This window comes from Ornithorhynchus anatinus, chromosome 17 (assembly GCF_004115215.2).
Source record: "Ornithorhynchus anatinus isolate Pmale09 chromosome 17, mOrnAna1.pri.v4, whole genome shotgun sequence".
Lineage (NCBI taxonomy): Eukaryota > Metazoa > Chordata > Mammalia > Monotremata > Ornithorhynchidae > Ornithorhynchus > Ornithorhynchus anatinus.
Window position 1 is genome coordinate 13,824,074 of NC_041744.1, and position 26,712 is coordinate 13,850,785.

The window sequence follows — 26,712 nt, forward strand, 5'->3', positions numbered from 1 at the left end:
AGAAGGGAGACTCGGGGTCAGCGTTGGGCCTTTGGCCTCTGGCTTGGGGCTGAGTCTGTGGCCGGGATCTGATGGGGGGGAAAGGCGGCAGTGGCTGGAGCGGATTGGATGTTGGATAATAAAGCGGCGATCGTGTCCTGGCTGCCCAGGACCCCTCCGAGAACCGAGATGGGAGTGAACGCGTGTGTAGGGGCTGAGCGGCGGGCACCCCCACCCTCGTCCTCCAACTTCCCGTTGCAGGCGCGGAGGAGACATCACTGCCAACTGTATCTGCTTTTATTGACAGTACTTCCCACTTCTCTGGGCCCCAGCCAGAGTCCCCCTGCAGCTCCCTGCACCCCAAATATCCTATGTGAGAGTGGATGGGGGAGGCTGTGCCTGGGGGGCAGGGGGCTGGGAGCCACCCCCTTGACCCTGAGTTACGGGGAAGGGGCCTCACCCCACGTTGGGGTCTTGTGCAGGCCGGGGAAGGGATGGAACCCATCGGGCTCGAGGGGCTGACTGGCTGGCTGGGGGCTAGCTCAGCACAGTTCCCCGGGAGCAAACCCCGGGCCGCTCCCCCAGCCCCAGGCCCCAGAAGGATGAGGCCGAGCGAAAGGGACGGTGGGGGCCGTGGGGAAGTTTCTTCCCAAATAAACCAGTAGAAATCCCACTCGGGGTTCTCCCCATCAGCTTCTGGGCTGGAGAGTCCCAGGGTCCGGGGATGGAGTCCAGGCGCGGAGCCACTCAGAGAAGGAGGGAGACCAAGAGGCTGGTGAGGGCAGGCGCCAGGGTCGCGGCCCGGGCTGAGGGGAGCAGGGACCCGGCCCCCGAGACCTGCACCTCGCGTCGCCCCCGGATCTGCACGGGCCGGAAATTGTCCTTCATGGGCATTGTTTTCTTACTGTCGTAGAAGAGCGTCTTGGAGAAGGAGGTGATCTGTCGGGTAGCCGGGCCTGCCCGTCAGCTCGGCCCTTCGACTGACTGCCGACCCCCTCTACCCTTCCCAGACCCCACCTCCCACCTGGATCCCGGCACCAGGTCCCCACCCATCCTCCCTCTCATCCACCCTCGGAGCCAGAACGTGGGCCCCGTCTGTAGGGAGAGGGGCAGCCTGATGGGTCTGTCCTGAGCTCACTTGTTCCCCGGGAGGAGTAGCAGCAGGGAGGGTTTTGGAGAAGCCCGAGGTGGAGGAGAAGGCCTCCTCGGGACCAGGATGGAATTGGGTTTCTTGGAAGCCCTTGGATCTCCTGGGGTTTGGCTCAGGCAGAGAGGGTCGTGAGGGAAGGGGTTGGCGGGCCGGATATACCTGATTCTCGTCGAGCTCTATCGGCTCCTTGAATAGCGTCCAGATCACCTTCTCCTGACAGCCGGGCGTGGTCAGGGAGCCCAGGTAGCGGAAGTATCTGTTCAGCTTGTCCTCGCTGGGGAGGAAGTCGCACAGGCGGACCTCCGGCAGCAAGGACGACTGATCTGGAGCGGGCACAGCGGAGGGCAGCGGGGGTGGGAGGGCGGGGGTCCACCGGGCCGTTGGGAGTCTCAGCTCGGTCCTCTCAGCCACCCCTCCCTTTCCCCAGCCACCCCTGGACCGCACCTCCCCACTGGACAAGCTGGGACGGGGGAACACTGGTTCCCATCCCCGTGGAACCGCAGGGAGGAGAATCATCCCCTCCCCTAGGACCCCCCTTCCCCGGGGAGCTTATCCTGCAAGGGGGGCAGAGAATGGGGGCCTCCTCCTCGCATCCAGCCCTCCTCCATCTGCCACCCTAGGGGCAGTGTCCTCCCTTACCCTTCTCCTGGATCTTCTTTAGCAAGCTGATTAAATTTCCGAATGCGGGGTTTTCAGACCCATTCTGAAAAAGGAACCAAATTGGGGGGCCGAGTCCACACCTTGGGCCACCGGGTCTGACCTGATGGATCATCTGGCCTGGGGTGGGAGGGTTCCAGAGAGCTGCAGGGGAACCCGGCGGGCAGGTGGAGGGGAGGTAAGGCCTCACCTTCCCTCCGCTCACACCCGATCCCCACCTTCCTTTCTCGATGTTCTAGAAGCCACAGGTAGAGCCACCCAGAGAGAGAGAGGTAGAGACAGACCCTCAGAGGCAGAGTGAGCACAAACGCCTCTCTCCCCGGTGAGGTGGGGGGCCGGCAGGGAGGTGGCGATGGATGGGGGAGGGAGCCGGGGGAAGCGTCCTGACCTTGACCAGGAACCCCAGCACGGCGATGCCCTCCCGGTCATCCCCCTCCGAAGCTTCCGTCACGGTTTGGAATTTCTCCTTGATGTGGACGATGTGCATCTGAGATGGAGAATGGGAGGAGAGGGGTTAACGACAAGGGGACAGAGAGCCAGAAGAGGGTAGGGGGGCTAATTAGGGCAGAGGTTAGGTCACCTTGAGCCCCATCTCTGGCTGGCGGATGGTGGGAGGTGGGACTCTCCCCGGTGCCCTCCAATGCCCAACCCATCGATCAATTGAGCGCTTACTGTGTGCAGAGCACTGTACTAAGTGGTTGGGAGAATACAGTACACAGGAGTCGGTAGATGTGATCTACCTGATGGCCTAATTGAAAGAGCAAGAGCCTGAGAGTCAGAGGACCTGGGTTCTAATCCTGGCTCCGACACTTGTCTGCTGTGTGCCCTCAGTTTCCTCGTCTGTAAAATGGGAATTAAATCCTACTCCCTACCACTGCTCCCTACATAATCTAAGGGCTGTGACTCAAATGGGATAGGGACCGTGTCCAGCCCGATCACCTTGTATCTGCCCCAGTGCTTCTTGGCACGTAAAAAGGTGGCCTAGTGGAAGGAGCGTAGGCCTGAGAGTGAGAGTTCTAATCCCTACTCCTCCACTTGTCTGCTGTGTGACCTTGGGCAAGTCATTTAACTTGTCTGTGCCTGTTACCTCAACTGTAAAGTGGGGAGTTAACCTTTCTTCCTGCCGACTTAGACTGTAAACCCTATGTGGGGCAGGGGCTGCGTCTAACTTATCTTGCATTTTCCCCAGTACTTAGAACAGTGCTTGTCACATAGTAAGTGCTTAACTAACACCACAGGAAAAAAAGCGCTTAACAAATAGGAAGAAAGAGAGGAAGGAAGACAAGGAGCGAGGGAGGAGGGAGGGAAGGGGAGAGTTTACAGGATTTGGGGATACCAGGGTTAAATGCCTTTATTGAGCGCTTACTGTGGGCAGAGCACTGTACTAAGCGCTTAGGAGAGTACAATATAACAACAAACAGACCCATTCCCTGCCCACGACGAGCTTACAGTCTCTGAGGAGATGGTCGGTGTGAGGCTTAGAGGGACAAGGTTTGAGGAGAACCGGGTTTGAAGAAGGGAGGGGCTCCTGCCGCGCGATCCCCCGTTGGGAGAGAGGCCCCGGGCAGCCACGCCCACCCCTGCCACCCACCTTGGGCCCCCATACCTCCATGGCAAACCTCTCCCCATCCAGGGTGTGCTCTGAGCCCTGCTCCACCGAGTCCGACCAGTGCAGGTGGAACTGGACGGCCTTGTAGGTCCCCTGCAGACCCCCGCCCGACAGCCTGAGCGGTTCGAACGTCACTTCCACTGGGGGGGTGGAGGGAGACAGTGGGGCCGAAGGTCAGGGCCGGCTCCCCACTCCTCTCCCCGGCTGGGGAACTGGGCCTAACTGCTCCCCCGGGTCCCTCCGGGCCCAGCTCCCTCCCCAGGCCCCCACTAGATTCCTCGGGGAAAGTAGAGGGGTTGCCTGGAGCAGGGCCCTGAGGTGGAGGAGCTTGGATCCCCAGGGCCGGGTTTGGCTCCGCAGCCAGCTGGAGAGGGAAGTGAGGGAAGCGGGTCCCTGCGCCTCGGCCCCCTGAGGGACACCCCTCCCGGCTGGCACGGGGGAGGATGGGTGGGTGGCTCGATGCTTTTCCCAAAGCAATACCTCCTCCCCATTCCTCTTCCCTCCCGTCTTCTCCCCCTGCTCCATGCCCACCTCCCTCTCTCCCTTACTTCTCTCCCACTCAGGCCTGGAAGGCAGTTGGCACAACAGAGTGGAGCCTGGGCAATCCGGTCCCAGGGGGTAATGGGTGATGGTCTTTGACCTTGGGGGTGCCCTCTCCCTCTCCTCCCTTCCCCCACCAATTAATCACTGTATTTATTGAACACTTATTGTGTTAATAATTGTGGTAACTGTTAAGCGCTTACTGTGTGCCAGGCTCTGCACTAAGGTGGGTACAAGAAATCGGGTATTATTATTATTATAGTGGCCAAAGCACGGGCTTGGGAGCCAGAAGCTCATGGGTTCTACTCCCAGCTCTGCCACTGGTCTGCTCTGTGGCCTTGGGCAGATCGCTTCACTTCTCTGTGCCTCAGTTACCTCATCTGTAAATTGGGGATTAAGACTATGAGCCCCATGTGGGACAGGGACCAGCGGCAGAGCTGGGAGTAGAACCCATGAGCTTCTGGCTCCCAAGCCCGTGCTCTAGCCACTATAATAATAATAATTATAGTATTTAAGCGCTTACTATGTGCAGAGCACTGTTCTAAACGCTGGGGTAGACATAGGGTAATCAGATTGTCTCACATTGGGCTCACATTTTTTAATCCCCATTTTAACAGATGAGGTAACTGAGGCCCAGAGGAGTTAAGTGACTTGCCCAAGGTCACACAGCAGACGAGTGACAGAGCCGGGATGCACTATGCCTGAGCACTGTGCTAAGCGCTTGAACCCAGAGGGTATTTAGCTGCTGGATGCTACTCCAGGGAGCCTCTCAGGGTCCTGTCCTCCTGCTGTTCCCCTCCACCCCCCGGGGTGGAGGGAGGAGGAGGGGCGGTGGAGGTGGGGGTCAGCCTGGGGTTTGAAAGAAGAGTGAGGAGGGGGTCCCCCGAGGCCAGCAGCCCCCAGGCCGGAGCAGAGACTGACCCGAGTGCCCATTGTTCTTGAGAGTCCAGTTCTGCTTCTTGTCGTAGTCCTGGAAGGAGAAGGGCCCCAGAGAGGCGTTGTGCTTGACCTGGGCCGTGAAGATATTGACCGGCGACTGTTCAGAGCCGTTGCACTGGGTGTCCGAGAGGTCCGACCACTCCCAGGGCCCTGCAGGGGGTGGACGGGGTGAGCCACAGGGAGGGGACTGCAGAGGGGACGGGCAGGGAGGGGGCAGATTGAGGAAACAGCGAGCAGAAGCAAGGTCTTCCCCAGATCCAGACCAGCATGGGCCCCTCCCCGGGGGACAGTGGGCCTGAGATGATGGTGAAGGGGCCCTGTCAGGCCGAGGAGGGGGACTCTGAGGGGCTGCGACAGCTTGTGCTTTATGGCCAAGCTTTGTTGGCCTAATGGCCTCCCGGGACCTGGGGTTCTAGCCCCGGGGGGGACGTTGCCATCTGACTTGCTCCATTTATTCATCTCCCGCCCAGTCCCACAGCACTTAGGTACCTATCTGCAATTTATTTAGTTATATTAACGTCTGTCTCCCCCTCTAGCCTATAAGCACGTTGTGGGCAGGGGATGTATCTGTTTATTGTTATATTGTGCTTTCCCAAGCGCTTAGTACAGTGATCGGCACACAGCAAGTGCTCAATAAATATGAATGAATGAATGAGAGGGCGTAGCTGCCTGCCTGTCTGTCCGTCCCCGCCCCGTCCCCCCGTCCCCGGTCAACTCGGGTCAACTCGGAGCCCTTCAGGGACCTGTTTCTGCAAATAATAATAGTATTTTTTAAATGCTTACTACATGTCAGACACTGTACTAAGCGCTGGGGTGGATACAAGCTAACTGGGTTCCACACTGTCCACGTCCCCTGTGGGGCTCACAGTCTTAATCCCCATTTTACAGATGAGGTAACAAGCACAGAGAAGTGAAGTGACTTGCTCGAAGTCACACAGCAGACAAGTGGTGGAGCGGGATTAGAACCCAGGTCCCTCTGACTCCCAAGTCCGTGCTCTAGCCACTAGGCCAAACTGCACACGGGCCCTGGAGACCGTCCCCTGGCTTTGGGCAGGCTGGACAGCCTGGAGGCGGGAAGGAGCCCGGAGGGAGAAAGCTGTGGGATCCCTTGATGGTGGCTGTGGTTTCGTGACCCACCCCCTCAGAACAGACCTGAGAGCACAGGACTCCGCTGTGGTTTTCAATCAATCAATAGTATTCATTCATTCGATCGAATTTATCGAGCGCTTACTGTGTGCAGAGCACTGGACGAAGCGCTTGGAAAGTACAGTTCGACAACAGATAGAGACAATCCCTTTGCAACAACTGGCTCACGGTCTAGAAGGGGGAGACAGGCCACAGAAACAAGCAGAGAGGCATCAATACCAGCAAAATAGATCAATAGAATTAGAGATATATACTAATCACTAATCAAATAGAGTAATATGTACAAATATACAAAAGTGCTGTTGGAGTGGAGGGGGTAGAGCAGAGGGAGTAGGGGCGATGGGGGGGGAGGTGGAGCAGAAGAAAAGGCATCTGGGAAGGCCTCCCGGAGGAGGTGAGCTCTCCCGCTTACTGTGGGCCGCGCACTGCACTAAGCTCTTGGGAGAATACAGTCTAGCCGAGTCGGTAGACACATTCCCTGCCTCCGACGAGCTTACAGTCTAGAGGCTTTGAGGAAAAGATTGAGGGGGAGACAAGGTCCGGCCCTGTCTACCCCCGACACCCCTGTCGGAATCGAGCAGCGTTCCCCAGCCTGGTCTGAATGTCCAGGGCCTAGACTGGCCCCCAGACAAATCCCCGATTAATGTTGGTAGTTGTTGAGCGCTTACTCTGTGCAGAGCACTGTTCTAAGCGCTGGGGTAGACACACGGGAATCAGGTTGTCCCACGTGGGGCTCACAGTCTTAATCCCCATTTTACAGACGAGGGAACGGAGGCTCAGAGAAGTGAAGTGACTTGCCCACAGTCACGTGGCTGACAAGTGGCCGAGCCGGGATTCGAACCCATGACCTCCGACTCCAAAGCCCGGGCTCTTTCCACCGAGCCACGCCGATTAGACTGTGAGCCCGTCATCGGGTAGGGATTGGCTCTATCCGTTGCCGAATTGTCCATTCCAAGCGCTCAGTGCGGTGCTCTGCACATAGTAAGCGCTCAATAAATACTATTGAATGAGTGAATGAATGAACGGTCACTGGCCCAAGGAAATTGACTAGAGTGGAGGGCAATCGGGCTGCAGATGGGCAGGCACATTTTTCAATGAAGACAGAAAATTGATCCCTCAGTCCCAGCCCCAGGCTCCTGCCATTCACAGCCTCGGGCACGACGTTTTAGGGCAGTTTGGGGGCGCCCCCTGCCGGTGGCCCCCGGGAGGGCTCCCCGGAGGGAAGGGAGAGGGTGATGGAAGCCCGGGCCTCAGCAGGACCGCCCCCCGCCCCTTTCCCCCCACCCCCCGGCCAGAAGGGTTGGATCAGACCCCTCCCCAGGCCCCCCCACCAGCCCCCTGACTCACCTTGACAAGATTCAGCCTTAACCTGCGACTGGTAACACCAGTGTCCTGCAACCAAGAAAGGGGAGGGTCAGGGGGTCTGCCCCAACCCAATTTGGGGCTGGGGGCTCCAGTCCACTCTGGAGAGGAGGCAGCAGGGAGCAGAGACGTGGTTGCCCATAGTTCCCTATCTTTTTTTTGGATAGTATCTGTTAAGTGCTTACTACGTGCCAGGCACTGTACCCAGCGCTGGGGTGGATACAGGCTAATCGGGTTGGACACAGTCCCCGTCCCACATAAGACTCGCAGGCTTAATCCCCATCTTCCAAATGAGGTAACTGAGGCACAGAGAAGCGGAGTGTCTGGCCCGAGGTCTCACAGCAGACAAGGGACGGAGCCGGGAGTAGAATCCGGGTGCTTCCGACTCCCGGGCCTGTGCTCTATCCACTCAGCCGCGAGGCTCCTCTGGCAGGGGCTGGCCTAGCCGCCTGGAGAGCTGGCCGGAGAGGGACTGACCAGATAAGGGCTGCCTGGGGAGGAGATGATGAGAGCCTCCCAGCCTCCATACTTGAAGCCGGGCGGTGGGGGGGGGGGGGGGGGAGGAGATGAGCACTGGGGGGGATCCAGCTTCACGAAGAGCACACGAGCTAGTCCTGAGCTCCCTCCCCCTCCTTGCCCCAGGGAAGAGGGCTTAGTGGGGACCGAGGACGCCTCGTCCTTTTGCTGAGACATTCACGTCCTTAAACAAACAAGCTTGTCCGCCTCCACGCCTGCCTTCCTGCCTAGCAAGCAGCTGGTCCTCCCTGGCTCTCCCGGGGCTGCCGAGCTGGGTCTCCTTCTCCCGAACCCCCTGTCCCCGAATGACCCGAGATCTAAATCCCCTGGTTGGACAGAGGGGGCCCGGAAGCCCGGCTTGGGGCCGGCGGGGGAAAGAGTCCAGCTGGGTTTCCCGGGCACAGACGAGAGAGGCAGATCTTTAGATGGAAGAATCCATTTCGGGGGGAAGTCACCTCTGGCCGCCCCAGGCTGACGGAGGGGCTGGGAGAAACGGCTCCATTAGCCGACTGTTCACCCACCACCCTTCCCCAGCCGCCCTCGCCGCCGCTGAATTCTCCTCTTCCCGTTTCTCTTGCTTCCCTCCTGCTCTTCTTGCCGGGGAAGGGGCTTAAAATACAGCCTGCCGACTCTGGGGACACAGGGTGGAAGAGCCTGCTCTCACTGGCACAAGCTCATGGATGGAATCTCCTTGCCATCATCATTCCCATCAGCGTCGACATCAGTGGTATTTACTGAGGACTTACTCTGTGCAGAGCACTGTACTGAGCACTTGGGAGAGTCCGGTAAAGGAGACAAGATCCTGGCCTCGAGGAGCTTACCATCTACAGCATCACCTTTGAAGATGCAAAGAGAGAAACCGAGACAGGGAGACCGAGAGGCTGAGGCAGAAAGACAGAGACTAGGGGTAGAGACAAAGAGGGGGAAACCCAGGTAAAGAGGCAGCGATGGAGAGAGAGAGGCTTGGACAGAGACGGAGAAACAGGCTTGGAAACAGAGATTAGGAGATACACAGGAAAACAGAGAGACTGAGAGGACGGTCAGAGAATGGGAGAGAGAAGGAGAGGGCAGGAAGGAAAAAGAGGACCGGAGCAAGGTGTCTGGGGATAATCCCCTCCCTGGGTTTCTACCCCCGGGGCACTGAGTGTCCTCTGTCCTGTTTCCAGCTACCCCCAATCAATCATTCGAATCAATCAATGGTATTTATTGAGCACCTGCTAAAAAATGCAGAGCACTGTACTAAGCACTTCGGAGAGTAGAATTTAACAACGTAAAAGACACATTCCCTGCCCATAACGAGTTTACAGTCTAGAGGGAGGAGACAGACCTTAATAGAAATAAGGTCTATTTCTTATTAATAAGAAATAAATAAGGTCTATTGGGCATAAGTGCTCTGGGGCTGGGACACAAGTGCTGCGGGGCTGGGAGGGGGCTCCACCCAATCTTGGGGTTCCTGCTGCTCGTTGCCCACAAGGACTGGGGGCAACTGGCGGCACCCAGGCCTGTTAGCACCTGAGCGTCCAGGGGAGCTTGCCAAGTGGGGTTAGAGCTGTCCAGCCTCGTCAGGGCTTTGAGAAGTTGCCCGCAAGGTCATCCGGAGATGCAGTCGGTAACACTACCTGGATCTGGCAAGGTGTCCCCTCGCGTTGAGTCAGATGTTTAGTTTCCTTTGGAAACCAGAGAGGGAAAGCAAGAGGGGGCAGAGGAAAAGAGATGGGGTGGGAGAGAGGACAGGGAGAGGAGATGCGGAAAGGAGGGATAAGGCCAAGGAGAGAGGAAGGGTCAGGGAAGGAGGAGAGGAGAGAGACAAAGACAGAGAGAGGAATTGAGAGCCAGAGGGGAGGGTGGAGGAGGTCGGGGCAAGAAACCCCCTCTAACAGTCTAGGTTGGAAGGGGAAGGGGCTTGGCCCGGTTGGGTGAGGCGGGGCTATTTCTTGACCCTGGCCGGATTCCGCCTTTTTTCTCCACTCAATGGCATCGATTGAGCGGCTACTGCGTGCGGTGCATTGCGCTAAACATTTGGGAGAGTACAAATTGGACAGTTGGCAGGCACCTTCCCTGCCCACGGTGAGCTTACAACCTAGAGGAGGCATGCGGACGTTAATATAAAGAATTTATAATATCGAATTTATGGATCTGTAACTAAGTGCTGTGGAATTGAGGGCGGGGTGAATACCGTGCCCAAAAGTCACAGATCCAAGTGCAGAGGTGACAGGGAAGGGGGAGGAGGAGGAGGGGAAAAGAGGGCTTAATTGGGGAAGGCTTCTTGGAGGAGTTGTGACCTTAAGACTTTGAAGGTGGGGAGAGGGGTGGTTTGATGCATATGGAGGGGGAGGAGGTAGGGAAGGGTCGGCAGCGAGATGATAGACGAGATTGCGACACAGGGAACAAGCTGGCACTAGAGAAGTGCAGTGTGAGAGCTCTGCTGTTAATCCTCCCCCCTCCGGTGGCAAGGGAATGGATTATGATAATAGTTATTAGTGTTATGGTATTTGTTCGGTGCTCAGTATGTGCCAGGCACTGCTCTAAGCAGTGAGGTAGTTACAAGTTAATCGGCGTGAACACAACCCCTGTCCTATGTGGGGCTCACAGCCTCAATCACCATTTTACAGATGAGGTGAATGAGGCCCAGAGAAGTGAAGTGACTTGCCCAAGGCCACACAGAAGGCGAATGGTGGAGTCGGCATTAGAACCCATGACCTTCTGACTTCCAGGCCCGTGCTCTCTCCACTGCGCCACGCCGCTTCCTCAGTGGGTCAATCAGTCCATCAAACCATCAGTGGTATGTACTGAGCACTCACCGGGAGGCGCGGCAAAGAGCTATGGAGCAGGGGGGGCCCAGCCAGGAGTTGGAAGCCGGGTGACCGGGGAAACTGAGGCCTTGGGATCCTGCAGAGTTAGAATGCAGCTTGATAATCAATCCATCCATCAATCCTGCATCCGGGCCCCTGTGAGGGGAGGGTGGGGGTGTCTGAGGTCATATTGTAAGCAGAACCCTCACCCTTCTGTAGCCGGCTCAGCTAAGGTAACTGCTACGCTTCCCTTACTGCCCGGGGACAAGAGATACCTGTGCCTGAGGGAGGTGGGATGGAGGCAGGGAGTGGGGGGGTGCGGAGAGGGGGAGGTAAGTACCAAGTACTCAGCCCTCCTCCTCCAGGCAGGCCATTGGCATCGAACTCAGCGAGTGGCGGCTTTCCCGAGAATTTCTTCCTCCCCTGCCTTACCTCAGATAATAATAATGATATCTGTTGAGGGCTTACTATGTGCCAACCACTGTTCTAAGCGCTGGGGCAGTTACAAGGTAATCAGGTTGTCCCACGTGAGGCTCACAGTCTTAATCCCCATTTTACAGAGGAGGTAACCGAGGCACAGAGCAGTGAAGGGGCTTGTCCAGGGTCACACAGCAGACAAGTGGCGGAGGCGGGATCAGAACCCACGTCCTCTGCCTCCCAAGCCCGGGCTCTTGCTACTGAGCCACGCTGCTTCTCCTATTTCGTCTCTGGTCGCATCTAACCTTCGTGACCTGTGCCGACCACCCTCCCCCGAGGATGGAGAGGAGGAGACCAGGGGCCAGGGTGGACCTCGGAAGGGAGCAGGGGCGGGGGCATCTCCTAGGCTCCCGCCGTGAGCCCCACGTGGGACAACCTGATTCCCCTGTGTCTACCCCAGCGCTTAGAACAGTGCTCGGCACATAGTAAGTGCTTAACAAACACCATCATTATTATTATCAACTATTATTATTAGTCTGCCCCCCCTCCCCGGCCCTGGGCAATGAAAACTTTGGTCTGCAGCCCTCTTGCCAGAGCCATTAGGGTCGGTGGGCGGCTCGGCTCCGGGATTTGGGGGGGGGGGGTCTCTCGACCTACCCCCGCACCCCGCAAGCCCCGGGCCTGAGCAGGGGCTGGGAGATGGGGTGCGGGGGAGAGGCCTCCTTTATCCAGCTTTAGGGGTCTCCTCTTTGGGAACCGCTCTGGGTTTCCGGTACCCTTGCATTCGTTTGTTCGATCGTATTTATTGGGCGCTTACTATGTGCGGAGCACTGTAGTAAGCGCTTGGGACAGTACAATGGAACAATAAAAGAACACATTCCCTGCCCTCCGTGAACTTCCAGGAAGGTCCGGAGTCCCAGCAGGGAGGGGAGAGAAAGGTGGAGGGCGGAGAGGCGGTCCTGTATCCAGAGCCGGCGGCGGTGGAATGATAATAATAACTGTGGTATTTGTTAAGCGCTTACTGTGTGCCAGGCACCGTACTAAGCGCTGGGGTAGATACAAGCAAATTCATTCATTCAATCGTATTTATTGAGCGCTTACTATGTGGAGAGCACTGTACTAAGCGCTTGGAATGTACAATTGGGCAAGAGATAAGAGACAATCCCTGCCCAACAACGGGTTCGCGGTTTAAAGGGTCTAAATAGGTTTGAACGCAGTCCTGTGGTATTTGTTAAGCGCTTGCTATGTGCCAAGCACTGTTCTAAACGCTGGGGGAGATACAAGTTACTCAGGTTGGACACAGTCCCTATCTCACACGGGGCTCACACTCCTAACCCCCATTTTACAGATGAGGTAAGTAGGGGACAGAGAAGTTAAATGATTTCCCCAAGGTCACACAGCAGACATAATAATAATACTAGTGGTATTTGTTCAGCGCTTGCTATGCGCCAAGCACTGTACTAAGCGCTGGGGGAGATACCAGTTACTCAGGTTGGATACAGTCCCCATCTCCCATGGGGCTCACACTCTTAATCCCCATTTTACAGATGAGGTAACTGGGGGACAGAGAAGTTCGATGGCTTCCCCAAGGTCACACAGCAGACACGTGGCGGAAACAGGATTAATGATAATAATAATAATGATGATGATGATGATGATGATGGTATTTGTTAAGCGCTCACTCTGTGCCGAACCTTGTTCTAAGCGCCGGGGTAGATACCCAGGTCCTTCTGCCTCCCAGGCCCGTGCTCTACGCCTTAAACCCCGCAGTTTATTGTGGGGGAAGGGATGGGGGTGGGGGGTCGGAGGGGAAGAGAAATGGGGGAGAGGGAGAGAGACGAGTCGGAGGGGGGTGGGTCAGTCCCCGGCCCCCAGAGGCCCGGGCGGCCCACCATGTGGGCTTCTCCTCTGCGCGGGGAGGGGAAACTGAGGCCCGCGCAGGACTGGAACCCAGGATGGCTCTGACTTTGGGGGCTGGGTTCTTGGCCCCCGGCCGTCCCGGGGCGCGGGAGGGGACCCCCGCCCCCCTCCCAGAGAGTGAGTGCCCCCTGCTCCGCCCCCGGGCCTCACTTTTCATCTTTCAACGAAAACCGGCCCAGGAAAGGGAGCCGGGGAGGGGGGGGACGGGCGGGGAGGGTCCGGCTCCCCCGGGAAAGGGGCACGAGGGGATCGGGGAAGGGTCCGGGGAGGGGCTGGAGCCCAATCCCTTCGCCCCCCGCCCCCGGGACCATCCCCAGCCGGACCCGCACACAGGCCCGCGCAAAGCAGCCCCAACCCCAGCGCCTTGCACGACATTGAAGCGTGCATGCAAACATAATAACGTTGGTATTTGTTAAGCGCTTACTATGTGCCGAGCACCGTTCTAAGCGCTGGGGTAGACATAGGGGAATCAGGTTGTCCCACGTGGGGCTCACAGTCTTCATCCCCATTTTACAGATGAGGGAACTGAGGCCCAGAGAAGTTAAGTGACTCGCCCAGAGCCACACAGCCGACAAGTGGCAGAGCTGGAATTCGAACTCATGAGCCCTGACTCCAAAGCCCACGCTCTTTCCACTGAGCCACGCTGCTTCCCATCTATGTGTGTAAATATACATCTATGTGTGTAAATATGTATTTAAAGATACATACGTAAAGATACATGTAAAGCTATATGTATGTAAAGATGTAAATATGCATATACACACACACTCCAGCCGTCCACACAATCAGAAACCCTGACGCCCTCCCGATCCCGAAAGTACAGTCTCTCGCACCGATCACCTTCTACGATAGCCGTGTCTCACGCCCAGGGTCATGCAAATTTATTCTCTCTCTCTCTGTCTCTCTGTCTCTGTGTCTCCGACATTCATTCATTCGGTAGTATTTATTGAGCGCCGACTAGGTGCAGAGCACTGTACTAAGCGCTCGGAATGGACAATTCGGCAACAGATAGAGACAATCCCTGCCCAGTGACGGGCTCGCCGTCCCATCGGGGGAGAGGGACGGACAGAAACAAGCCAACAGAATCACGATAAATAGAATCAAGGGGATGGACACCTCGTTAACAAAATAAGTAGGGTAATAAAAATATAGACAATATAAATATATAAAATATAGCACAGTGCTGACAGACACCCCCAGACACACACACACACGCGCGCGCACCGTACACATCCCTTCCAAGCGCTCAGTACGGTGCTTTGCACGTAGCGCTCTATAAATAGTCTCGAATGAATGAATGGCCGTCCCCTCTAGCCCCCCGGCCTCCCCACACCTCCAGCGTCTTCATTCTTCCGATCGTATTTATCGAGCGCTGACTATGTGCGGAGCACTGTACCGAGCGCTTGGAATGGACAGACAATTCGGTAACGGAGAGAGACCATCCCTGCCCAACTTCGATGACCCCGAGGCCCGGGGTCGCGGTCGGTGGAGGGGTTGGGCCCCTCGGGTGGGCCCCCCGTGCCCCCCGGGTGGGCCCCCCGTGCCCCCCGGGTGGGCCCCCCGTGCCCCCCGTTTGCGCCCCAGGCGTTGCGCCTCGGGCCCGGCGACCCCCGGGGGCCCTTGGCCCGACCCCGGGAGCAGCGCACCGCGCAGGGTCCCGCGCCGCAGGTCACCCCGCGGGCTGGGGACAGTTGCGGAGGAGCTGCGGGGCAGAGCCGGAGAGGTGAGGAGAGCCGCGGGGAGCTGCGGGGAGTTGGTGGCGGGGAAAGGGTCGGGGTCCGGCGGCAGTTTTTACCTTGTCCGGAGGCTTCGGCCAGGGCCAGGGGCAGGGCCAGGGGCAGGGCCAGGGGCAGGGGCAGGGGCAGGGGCAGGGGCAGGGGCAGGGCCAGGGGCAGGGGCAGGGGCAGGGGCAGGGCGGCCAGCGCCAGCAGCAGGAGCCCGAGCCGCGGAGCGCGCAGCGCAGACCCCATCCTCGGCCCCGCTGCCCGCCACCTGCCCGCACCCACGGCCCCGACTTTACAGCCGGGCCCGGGGCCGCCCCCGCCCCCCGGCCCCCGGCCCCGCCCCCCCCCCCCGGGCCGCACTGGGCGGGGGGCCGCAGCGCTCGAACCGGACTCGACCTTCCCACCGCTAACCCCCGGCCCCTCGGCCCGCCCACCTGCCCCGCCGCCGGCCCTAAACGTTGGGGATGGACCTTGCGGAGGACCAGCCCCGGCCCGGGCTGCAGGAGGAGGAGGAGGAGGAAGGGACCGGCCGGGGCGGACGGACGGGAGAGGGAAAGAAACATCACTAACGGCTCCGGCCCGCTCAGGCCTCCGGGCCCTGAAGGGTTAACGCTGTCCGGTAGCCTCCCGAGGAGAGGGGACCGGGCCGTCCTCCCGTCCGTCCTCCGGACACTGGCTCAGTGGAAAGAGCCCGGGCTTTGGATTCAGAGTCATGGGTTCGAATCCCAGCTCTGCCACTTGTCAGCTGAGTGACTGTGGGCGAGTCACTTCACTTCTCTGGGCCTCACTTACCTCCTCTGTACAATGGGGATTAAGACTGTGAGCCCCATGTGGGACAACCTGATTCCCCCGTGTCTACCCCAGCGCTTAGAACAGGGCTCTGCACATAGTAAGCGCTTGACAAATACCAACGTTGTTATTATTATTACTGGCTCCCAACGGCTCGGATCCCCGGGCTCACCAGGGCGATGTGCTGGTCCCCGTGTGTCTGTGGGTGGGGGGCGGTGGGGGGCAGGGACGTGGATCCCCAGGTGAGGGTGTTTGCCGGGGAGTGGACTTGAGGGGTGCAAACGCGCCGCCCGGGTGAACCTGCTCTGTCTACGTGCTCGTTTGCGGGTCGGTGTCCGGAGGCGCGTGCTTGTATGACTGGCGAGTGCGACTGGACCTCTGTGTGTGTATACTGGTTTGTGCGTGTGTGTGTGAGAACGGTTAAGGCTGGTGTAAAGAGCAGGCAGGGCAGGGTTATCGTCGGACTCATCTCCCACCGCCTTAATGATAATAATGATGGTATTCGTTAAGGGCCTACTGTACGCCGGGGCCCGTTCGCGGCGTTGGGGTAGATAGGAGGTCATCACGTTGTCCTACGTGGGACTCACAATCTTCATCCCCAGATGAGATAACTGAGGCATAGAGGAAGTGAAGCGACTGACCCAAGGTCACGCAGCTGATAAGTGGCGGGGCCGGGATTGGAACCCACGACCTCTGACGCCCAAGCTCGTGCTCTTTCCACTAAGCCACGCTGCTTCTCGCTCCCTTCTGCTCCCCACCTCCTCCCCACCCCAGCCTCCCAGCACTTATGTGTATCTCCGTCATTTTATTCATTTAGATCGACGTCTGCTTATTTGGATCGATGTCCGTCTCCCCCCCGACCGCGAGCTCGTCGCGGACGGGGATTGGCACTCTTCATTGCTTTATTGAACTTTCCCAGGCGCTCAGTACGGTGCTCAGCACACGTTTAGTGCTTAATAAATACGATTGACCGGCAAAGGCTGGGGAGGGGGGCGAGTGGGAGGATGTACGAGAGGGAAGGGCCGAAATCGTGGACATGTGAGCTGGGGAGGAGGGAGGCCGAGGTGCTCCGCGGTCTGTGTCCGAGCCTCGGGCCGGACAGTCAGCCCGGCCGCAAACCTCCGGCCCTCTCGCTCCAGCCCGTCGGCCCCTCTCCCTGAACCTTGACCCTTTCCCACCTGCCGCCGCCCTCGACCCCCCGGAGGTGGCCCTCGGGGACCTCTGGGGTCAAAGTGAGAATACTAATAATAATTTGGGTTACTGTTAAACCTTTGCTATGTGCCAGGCACTGTACTAAACGCTGGTGTGGAGACAAGCAAATCGGGTCGGAGACAGTCCCTGACCCACGTGGGGCTCACGGACCCAATCCCCATTTTAGAGATGAGGAAATTGAAGCCCGGAGAAGGGAAGTGATTGACCCCCCACCCCGTCTCCACCTTGTGGCCGGCTTCCCGCTCGTTAACTTGGCGGACAACTTTGGGGCAGGTTTGCCGGTGGGTTTCAGGTACTCAGGGTCCATCCCTGATGGTCAGCTGCTGCTGCCGGCCTCCCGGGCGGAGCCAGGTGAGGGTCCGAGAGGCACGCTCCTCCCCATCCCACAGCCTCGCTCCGCTTGCGGGCGGCCGGGCAGGATGTGGGTGACCGTGGGAAAGGCCGGCTGGTGGGGCGAAGGCCGGGCATTGCCCCCGGGCGGCCCGGAGCGTAGTGGGAAGCCAGCTGGAGATGAGGAGAGGGCGCCAGCTCCAGGCTTTCCCACTCTGCCCCGTCCAACTTTCTTCCCATTTCTGAGCATCCAGCGAGGCCATAAATCTGGATGAATGGGCCCATCCCATGCAGAGAGCGCTGGCCCCATCAAGCTTACAACCCCGGGCCATCTGTGAGCCGCCCTTCAGCTTCCTCAATCAGTCAATCAACCATCTTTATTGAAGGCTTACTGTATGCCGAGCACTGTACTAAGCGGCTGGGAGAGTACACTATAACAGAGTCTGTAGACCGGTTCCCTGCCTTCGAGGAGTGTAAAGGGGGAGGCAGATGTTGAAGTAAATAAATTATGGAGGTGTATGTAAGCGCTGTGGGGCTGAGGGAGGGGTAGATAAAGAGAGCAAATTCAAGTGCAAGGGTGACATAGAAGGAGTGGGAAAAGGGGAAATGAGGACTTAGGGAAGGCTTCTTGGGGGAGATGTGCTTGCATGGCGTAGTGTTTGGAGCACAGGCCTGGGAGTCAGCAGGTCATGGGTTCTAGTCCTGCCTCCATCACTTGCCTGCTGTGTAACCTTGGGCAAGTCACTTCCCTTTCTGTGCCTCAGTTACCTCATCTGTAAAATGGGGATTGAGACTGTGAACCCCAAGTGGGCCAGGGACTGTGTCCAACCCGATTTGCTTGTATCCACCCCAGTGCTTAGTACGGTCCCTGGCACATAGTAAGCGCTTAGCAAATACCGTAATCATTATTATTATTACAAAGGCTTTGAAAGTGGGGAGAGTGATTGTCAGATACGAAAGGGGAGGGTGTTCCAAGCTGGTGGATGGATGTGGGCGAGCGGTCAGTAGCAAGATGGATGAGATCGGGGTACAGTGAGTACATTGGCGCTGGAGGAGTGAAGCATGTGGGCTGGGTTGCAGGAGGAGAGCGGTGAAATGAGGTAGGAGGTGGGTAGGTGGTTGAGTGCTTTGAAGCAGATGGTAAGGAATTTCTGTTCGATACCAAGGTGGATGGGCAACCACTGGAGGTTTTTGAAAAGTGAGGAAACATGGGCTGAACGTTTCTGTAGAAAAATGATCCAGACAACAGAGTGCAGTATGGACTGAAGTGGGGAGAGACGGTCATCAAGACGGGATGGGATGAGTGCTTGGACTAATGCGGTAGCCTTTCGGATGCAAAGGAAAAGGCGGATTTTAGCGATGTTGTGAAGGTTGAATCGACAGGATTTGGTGATAGATTGAATATGTGGATTGAAGCAGCGACATGAGTCGAGGATAACGCCAAGGTTACGGGCTTGTGTGGCAGGAAAGGTGGTGGTGCTGTTAACGGTGATGGGAAAAGTCGGGGGAGGACAGGGTTTAAATGAGAAGAAGTTCTCTGTTGGACAGGTTAAGTTTGAGGTGTCAGTGGGACCTTTTCATTCAATAGTATTTATTGAGCGCTTACTATGTGCAGAGCACCGTACTAAGCGCTTGGAATGAACAAGTCGGCAACAGATAGAGACGCGGTCCCTGCCGTTTGACGGGCTTACGGTCTAATCGGGGGAGACGGACAGACGAGAACGATGGCGATAAATAGAGTCGAGGGAAGAACATCTCGTAAAAACAATGGCAACTAAATAGAATCGAGGCGATGTACATTTCATTAACAAAATTAACAAAATAAATAGGGTAATGAAAATATATACAGTTGAGCAGACGAGTGCAGTGCTGAGGGGATGGGAAGGGAGAGGGGGAGGAGCAGAGGGAAATGGGGGGAAAAGAGGGTTAAGCTGCGGAGAGGTGAAGGGGTGGTGGTAGAGGGAGTAGAGGGAGAAGGGAAGCTCAGTCTGGAAAGGCCTCTCGGAGGAGGTGAGTTTTAAGTAGGCTTTTGAAGAGGGGAAGAGAATCAGTTTGGTGGAGGTGAGGAGGGAGGACATTCCGGGACCGCGGGAGGACGTGGCCCGGGGGTCTACGGCGGGATGGGTGAGACCGAGGGACGCTGAGGAGGTGGGCGGCGGAGGAGCGGAGCGTGCGGGGTGGGCGGTAGAAAGAGAGAAGGGAGGAGAGGTAGGAAGGGGTGAGGTGATGTAGAGCCTTGAAGTCTAGAGTGAGGAGTTTTTGTTTGGAGCGGAGGTCGATAGGCAACCACTGGAGGTGTTTAAGAAGGGGAGTGACATGCCCACATCGTTTCTGCAGGAAGATGAGCCGGGCAGCGGAGTGAAGAATAGACTGGAGCGGGGCGAGAGAGGAGGAAGGGAGATCCTTCAAGTAGAGATGTCCTGAAGGCTGGAAAAAAATGCAAGGCTGCAGGAGGAGAGAGATCAGGCGTAGAGATGTAGATTGGGGAATCATCCGCCTCGAGGTGGTAGCTGAAGCCATGTGAGCGAATGAGTTCTCCAAGGGAGTGGATGTAGATGGAGAAAAGAAGGGGACCAGGAACTGAACCTTGAGGGACACCCACAGGTAGGGGGTGGGAGGCAGAGGAGGAGAGGACGAGCCGGATGCCCAGCTCCCCGTGGGCCTAGAGATGATAAACAGCTCGGCATTGGCAGCCCGAGGGTGGGCGATGCCGGAGAGAACAGCAACAGCGCCTGGTACAGTGTTTGGCATGCAGTAAACGCTCAGTGAATACCACTGATTTAAGGTCACATCTCCTCCTAGAGGCCTTCCCTGATTAAGCCTCTTTCCCCCCATTTGCTCTTCCTATTATGTTATCTATGCATTCGGATCTGTGACCTTTTGGACATTTGATATTGTCTCCACCACCAACCCCACCACGCTTACGTACGCGTATTACGTATTATGTTAATGTCTGTCTCCCTCTCTAGATTGTAAATTCATTATGGGCAGGGAACATGTCTGCTAATTCTGTTATAATGGACTCTCCCAAGCGCTTAGTACAGTGCTCTGTATAGAGTAAGCACTCCATAAATGCCATTGATTGATAACAGCTCCCCTAGTACCTAGAAGCAGCGTGGCTCAGTGGAAAGAGCCCGGGCTTGGGAGTCAGAAGTCATGAGTTCGAATCCCGGCTCTGCCACTTGTCAACTTTGTGACTGTGGGCAAGTCACTTAACTTCTCTGTGCCTCAGTACCTCATCTGTAAAATGGCCTCACGTGGGACAACCTGATTACTCTGTCTCTACCCCAGCGCTTAGAACAGTGCTCTGCACATAGTAAGCGCTTAACAAATACCAGAATTATTATTACCCTCAGTTTCTCCCTCAGCAAGGGATGTCTTCCAGAGAAGTTAGGACACAGATCAAATTCATACACTGCCCCATGACCTTCCTTATCTTCCCACCCAAACCCTGTCCTCCCCATGACTTTCCCATTCTGTCGACAGTTCCACCATCCTTCCTAACTCACAAGCCCGTGACGTTGGCCTTATCCTTGACCCCTCTCTCTCGTTCAACCAACATAATCGATCTGACGCTAGATCCCGTCGGTCCCACCTTCACGACATGGCTAAAATCCGCCCTTTCCTCTCCATCCAAACTGCTACATCGTTAATAGAATCACTCGTCCTATCCTGTCTTGATTACTGCATCAGCCTCCTGGCTGACCTCCCAGCCTCCTGTCTCTTCCCAATCCAGTCCTTACTTCAATCTGCTGCCCGAATCATTTTTCTACAAAAAAGTTCAGGACATGTCTCCCCGGTCCTCAAAAGACTCCAGCGGTTACCCGTCCACGTCTGCATCAAACAAAAACTCCTCACCATTGGCTATAAAGCACCCCACCGCCCTGCCCCCTCCTACCTCACCTCGTTACTCTCCTACTACAACCCAGCCTGGACACTAAGCTCCTCCAGTGCTAGCCTTCTCACTGTGCCTCGATCTCGCTGCTGACCCCCTCGCCCACGTCCTGTTTCTGGCCTGGAATGCCCTCCAGCCTCAAATCCTACAATCTCCCCCTCTTCAAAGCCTTATTGAAGGCAATCTCCTCCAAGAGGCCTTCCCTGACTGAGCCCCACTTTCCTCTTCTCACACTCCCTTCTGCATCGCCCTGGCTTGCTCCCTTTGTTCAGCCCCCCTCCCAGCCCCGCAGCACTTAAGTACATAGCTATACAATATATTAACGTCTGTCTCCCCTCCCTCTAGACTGTAAGCTTGTTATGGGAAGGGAATGTGTCAGTTTACTGTTGTACTGTACTCTCCCAAGCGCTTAGTGCCACTGGGGTAGATTACAAGCTAATCAGGTTGGCACAGTCCCCGTCCCACATGGGACTCATACTCTTAATCCCCCTTTTACAGGTGAGGTAACTGAGGTTCAGAGAAGTGAAGCGACTCGCGCAAGGTCACAGAGCAGACAGGTGGCGAAATCGGGATTGGAACACAGGTCCTTTTGGCTCCCAGGACCTCTCCACTAGGCCACACTGCTTCTCTTCGAAGTCTGACCCCTCCTAGTCCTCACCACCCTCCCCCCCCGGATAAAATCCCTGCCCTTTTTCACCCCCTGCTCATCATGGGAAGCCAGGGCCTCTGCCAGGCCTCAAGGTGCCACCGCTCACCCAGGGCGCGATGCCCCGAAGGGCGAGAGCAGGGCTCTGACAGTGCTCCCACTCAAGACTTCAAGCCCGGTTCCTCGGGCTCTCCTCTCCTCGTGCCCTGCGGCCGGCCGGATTCCCACTGTGTGACGGCCCCTTGGCCGCGGGCCCAGGCCTCTCCGGCCCTCCCGAGTCCAGAGGAAAGAGGGGACGGACGAGCAGGGCCCGAGGCCTCACAGACACGCCCTTCCTGTCGCCGTCCGGGGGCCGGGAGGTCTGGCGGCCTCCCCCTCGCTCCGCTCTTGGGACAGCAACCCCAACTGGGGCTGGGGCTGAAGGGGTCACCTCGGAGAAGATGGTGGGCCCTCTTCACCCTGGAAAAGACCCGAAACAGATGGGCCAGTGAAAACAGGGAGGTGCCCGTTCCTGTCCCATCTTCCCACTCTCTAGCAGCTTCATGGCACCCGGCTTGGGTGAGGCTCTGAGCCCCCGGCCGTTTGCTTGGGCTGCAGATTTAGAGTCGTGGAGAAGGGAAAACTCCGAGAAGTCGTCGAATCTCGCCCCGGCCTACATGTGGGAGAAAGTCCTAGTTGCCCGGGATGGAGGTTTTCTTTTTCAGGAAAACTTCAGGGGTGCAAGTCCAACAACCTCCCCCTGTGTCTTATCACACTGATAATGAGGAAGTCCTCTCCCGGACAGGTTTATCTAGTAGGGACCCACGGACTAGGTCAGACTAGGATACGCTTTTGCGCAATAGCGTTACTGATTATTCAGTCAGAGGATAATTTTTTTACTGGTCCTTGTTAAGCATCTACTATGTGCCAAGCACTGTACTAAGCGCTAGGGGAGATACAACATAATCTAATTGGGCACAGTCCCTGTGCTACAAGGGGCTCCCCAGTCTAAGTAGGAGGGAATAAGATTTATTCATTTATTTAATGGTATTTCGTTAATTTATTCAATCGTATTTATTGAGCACTTACTGTGTGCAGAGCACTGTACTAAGCACTTGGAAAGTACAGTTCAGCAATGAAGAGATACAATCCCTGCCCACACCGGGTTTACAGTCTAGACTGCCACTGTACTAAGCACTGGGGTAGATACTAGCTAATTAGGTTGGACACAATCCCAGTCCCACAAGGGGCTCCCCAGTCTAAGTAGGAGGGAGTAAAATTTATTCATTTTTTTAATGGTATTTGTTAAGTGCTTACTACATGCCAGGCACTGTGCTAAGGACTGGGGTATATACTAGCTAATCAGGTTGGACCCAATCCCTGTCTTGCACAGGACTCACAGCCTCAATCCTCATTTTACGGGTGAGGTAACTGAGGCACAGAGAAGTTAAACGACCTGCCCAAGATCGCACAGTGGGTAAGAGGCAGAGCCTGGCTTAGACCCCAGGCCCTCCGACTCACGGGCCTGGGCATTTTCCACTAAACCACACTGCTCCCCATTTTCTTCCCGATTTTTAGATCGGATTGAATCAGGGTGTTTCGGTAACACTGGGAAAGGAGTAGGAGTAGGATTCAAAAGAATTAGGTAAACTGGAAAATCCATCCTACAGAAACAGAATGAAGTTCAGTAGGGAGAAGGCAAGGGGTTACAATTAGGAGTAGAGCACAAAAATCGCAAATACAGGATGGGCTGAGATTGACGGAGCAAAAGCCCAGCAGAAAAACGTGGGACGAAGTAGCCAGAAGCTGAGCGTGAGTCAGCCGGGCAGGGTCTCCGTTAAAAACGCCAACATGGTGTCCTACAGCACAGGTTGCCCTGGAAGCCAGTCCATCTGCTGCTCTCCGCTCTCTCAGAGCACTTGTGGACTACCATGTCTGCTTCTGCTCTGCTCTCTTCAAAAGAATATGGAGATGCTGGGAAAAGTGCCTATGTTTTGTGTTTGTTCTGGCCAGAACTTCCGGCTCCCCTATCTTTCAGGACTTCAAGGGTGGGGAAGGTTGGTGACTTTGAGCGAGTAGAGCAGCTGGGACACCTTATCATAATGATGATTAGCAATCATATTTGTTAAGCGCTCACTATGTGCCACCGTACTAAGCACTGGGTGGATGCGAGCAGATCGGTTTGAACACAGGCCCTGTCCCACATGGGACTCACAGTCTCAATCCCCATTTTACAGATGAGGTAAAAGTAGAAGGGAAGTGACTTGCCTAAGGTTACACAGCAGGCAAGTGGCGGAGCCGGGATTAGAACCCAGGGCCTCGGAGTCCCAGGCCTCTGCTCTTTCCACTAGGCTACACTGCTTCCCTCTGGAGCCGGCTTGCAGGATTTTGGCCCCAACAGATTTCTATCAAATAGTAGTCACCCCTTTGACCTTTTTAAACCATTTTTTTTTCTGGATCTTTTCTAGTTTCTCCAAAAAAATGTGAAAGCCAAAAGAACCTAGCAGTGGTAGTTTGGGGCGGGGAAGGGGAGGGGGTGATGGCGTTTGCCAAGCGCTTATTAGGCAAGCCAGGCCGTGTCCCACATGGGGCTCACAGTCTTCATCCCCATTTTACAGGTGAGGCATTTGAGACACAGAGAAATGAAGCGACTTGCCCAAGGTCACACAGCAGACGGGTGGCCGAGCCGGGGTTCGAACCCAGGTCCTTCTGGTGGTGGTGGTGGTTGTAGGAGTAGTAATAATATAATAGTATAATAAGCTCTCTGAGCAGGCAGAAGTGTGATTTCCCAGTTTATATCAGCGGGAAGATTACCATTACCATTTGTGTCCAGTTGAGCTACATTTCTTCCCTTTCTAACTAGTCTAAGTAGTCTGTGTATTCTTTCCCAGCACTTAGAACAGTGCTCTACACCCAGTAAGCGCTCAATTAATATTTTAAATAATAAATACGATTACTACTACTTCTACTCTCTCCTGCCGTATTGATGGTAATACAAATATATCCCAGTGTCACGTGTGCTATCCGAAATAATGACACGACAGTGCTGACTCGCAGTTCAGGATGGGTTCTAACCCCAGGGCTTTTTCTGCTGTGTTTTGGGCTTAGTCGGTCTTTCCTCTGCCTTGATTTATTTTTTTGTCCCGTTCCAATGACCCTGATGAACCGCATGGTCTAGTGGAAAGAGCGTAGTCCAGAAGTAAGGAGATTTGAGTTCCAATGCCACCTCTGCCCCGTGTCTGCTGTTAGACCTCAGACAATTCCCTTAACCTCTCGGTGCCTCAGTTTCCTCATCATAATATCTGCTCCTCCCTGCCTCACGGCGTTGTCGGAAGCACAAGACGAGTTCAGTAACATAGTCTTCATGTTATTATTGTGTTCTGCGGAGTTTTGGTGGGACCATTTCCCCAATCTATTTTATTCTATTGTGTCTTATTCTTCTCAAATGTTAGCGCTCATTTAAGCATCACCGCCAAGTTGATGAACAGGGCTTAGATATCAATCGATCGATCGTATTTATTGAGGGCTTACCGCCTACAGAACACTGTACTAAGCGGCTTGGTAGAGTACAGCACGACAGAGACGGCAGACAGGTTCCCTGCCCGCAACGAACTTACGTCCTAGAGGGGGATACGGACATTAAAATATTAAATCAATTATGGATATATACATAAATGCCGTGGGGCTGAGGGAGGGGTGAATAAAGGGAACAAATCTAAGTGCAAGGGCGATGCGGAAGGGAGTGGGAGAAGAGGACATCAGGGCTTCGTCAGGGAAGGCCTCTTCGAGGAGATGTGCCTTCGATAAGGCTTTGATGGTGGGGTAGATTTGGAAGATCTTTCCTTCTCCATGCTGTCACCAGGACTGAGGGGATTGCAGAAAGCTCGTTAGCCGACAGGGAGAACCTGGGCAGTAGCTGAGCCCAAGATAAGTTAAAGGCCCTGGGTGGCTAGGTCAGCGGGCAGTAGAGTTTTGCCCTGGAAGGGCCAGGGCGGAGAATACAGTGAAGCAGCGTGGTCTAGTGGATAGAGCACCTCCCTGGGAATTCATTCATTCATTCAGTAGTATTTATTGAGCGCTTACTAGGTGCAGAGCGCTGTACTAAGCACTTGGAGTGTACAGTTTGGCAGCAGAGACAACCCCTGCCCAATGATGCTCACAGTCTAATCGATCAGAAGGCTTCTGATCCCTGCTCTGCCACTTGTCTGCTGCGTGCAAGTCACGGTTAACTTCTCTGGGCCTCAGTTCCATCCTCTGTAAAATGGGGATTAAAACTGCGAGCTCCATGTGGGGTATGGACTGTATCCAACCTGATTTAGCTTGTGTCTCCCCTAGAACTTAGTAGGGTGCTTGGAATTATGGTAAGTGCTTAACCAATGCCACCAAAAATGGGAAAGGAGAGAAAGAGCCAGACCGTGGAGGTGTCAAGTCCTGGACGAGGCCTCAGTGAGATGCCCCGCAACCTGCTAGATGGAAGGCTTTAGGCCTCCACACAGTGGGGGGGTGGGGGGTGGGGGGTGCTGGGGTGTGTGTGTGTGTTTGTGTGTGTGTGTGTGATGTCTGTGTGTGGGTTTTTAGGACAACAGTGACCTCTGCTGTTGGAGCACAAGCTCAGGTGCCCCGGGAAGTCCTCCGGAAGGTAAACCCGGTGGGGAGACTCTGACCCTCACTTTCCCCTCAGATATTTCCGCCCAGCCTCCCGCCTCCTCCTGGAGACCTCTTAGACCAGAAGAAAATGTCGACCCTGGCCTGGGGGATCGTCAGGGAACCCTGGGCCAGGTTCCTCAGCTTTGAGAGGCTCCTCTCCCTCTTCTCTGTTCGAGAAGCAGCGTGGCTTAGTGGATAGACCCCTGGCCAGGGAGTCAGAAGGACCTGGGTTCTAATCCCAGCTCTGCCACATGTCTGCTGTGTGTAACCTTGGGCAAGTCACTTAACTTCCCGTGCCTCAGTTACCTCATCCGTAAAATGGGAATAAGAGTGTGAGCCCACTGTGGGACAGGGACTGAGTCAAACCTGATTAACTTGAAACCACCCCAGCACTTAGAACAACGCTTGGAACGTAGTAAGCGCTTCATGAGTAGCGTAATTATTACTATCGGTTATTCTGGGC

General features: G+C 55.9%; 1 protein-coding gene across 1 annotated transcript; it reads right to left on the minus strand.

Moving 5' to 3' along the window:
* Positions 1–258: 258 nt before the first annotated feature.
* On the minus strand, positions 259–17,059 carry CA4 (carbonic anhydrase 4). Its single transcript, XM_029082516.2, has 9 exons — positions 16,977–17,059; positions 14,823–14,896; positions 7,368–7,412; positions 4,857–5,024; positions 3,393–3,535; positions 2,175–2,273; positions 1,769–1,832; positions 1,289–1,452; positions 259–918 (listed from the first exon to the last, which is right to left on the minus strand). The coding sequence occupies exons 1-9, from the start codon at positions 17,057–17,059 to the stop codon at positions 727–729; spliced, it is 1,032 nt and encodes a 343-aa protein (XP_028938349.1). The 3' UTR covers positions 259–726.
* Between the last annotated feature and the right edge of the window lie 9,653 nt (positions 17,060–26,712).

Excerpts from the sequence above, each read along its gene's own strand:
- CA4 (XM_029082516.2), bottom strand. The coding sequence starts at position 17,059 with ATGGACCCTGAGTACCTGAAACCCACCGGCAAACCTGCCCCAAAGTTG. Across the intron at positions 3,536-4,856 it reads CAAGAACAATGGGCACTCGG|TGGAAGTGACGTTCGAACCG; the intron begins GTCAGTCTCTGC and ends CCACCCCCCCAG. Across the intron at positions 1,833-2,174 it reads TGCTGGGGTTCCTGGTCAAG|AATGGGTCTGAAAACCCCGC; the intron begins GTCAGGACGCTT and ends TTCCTTTTTCAG.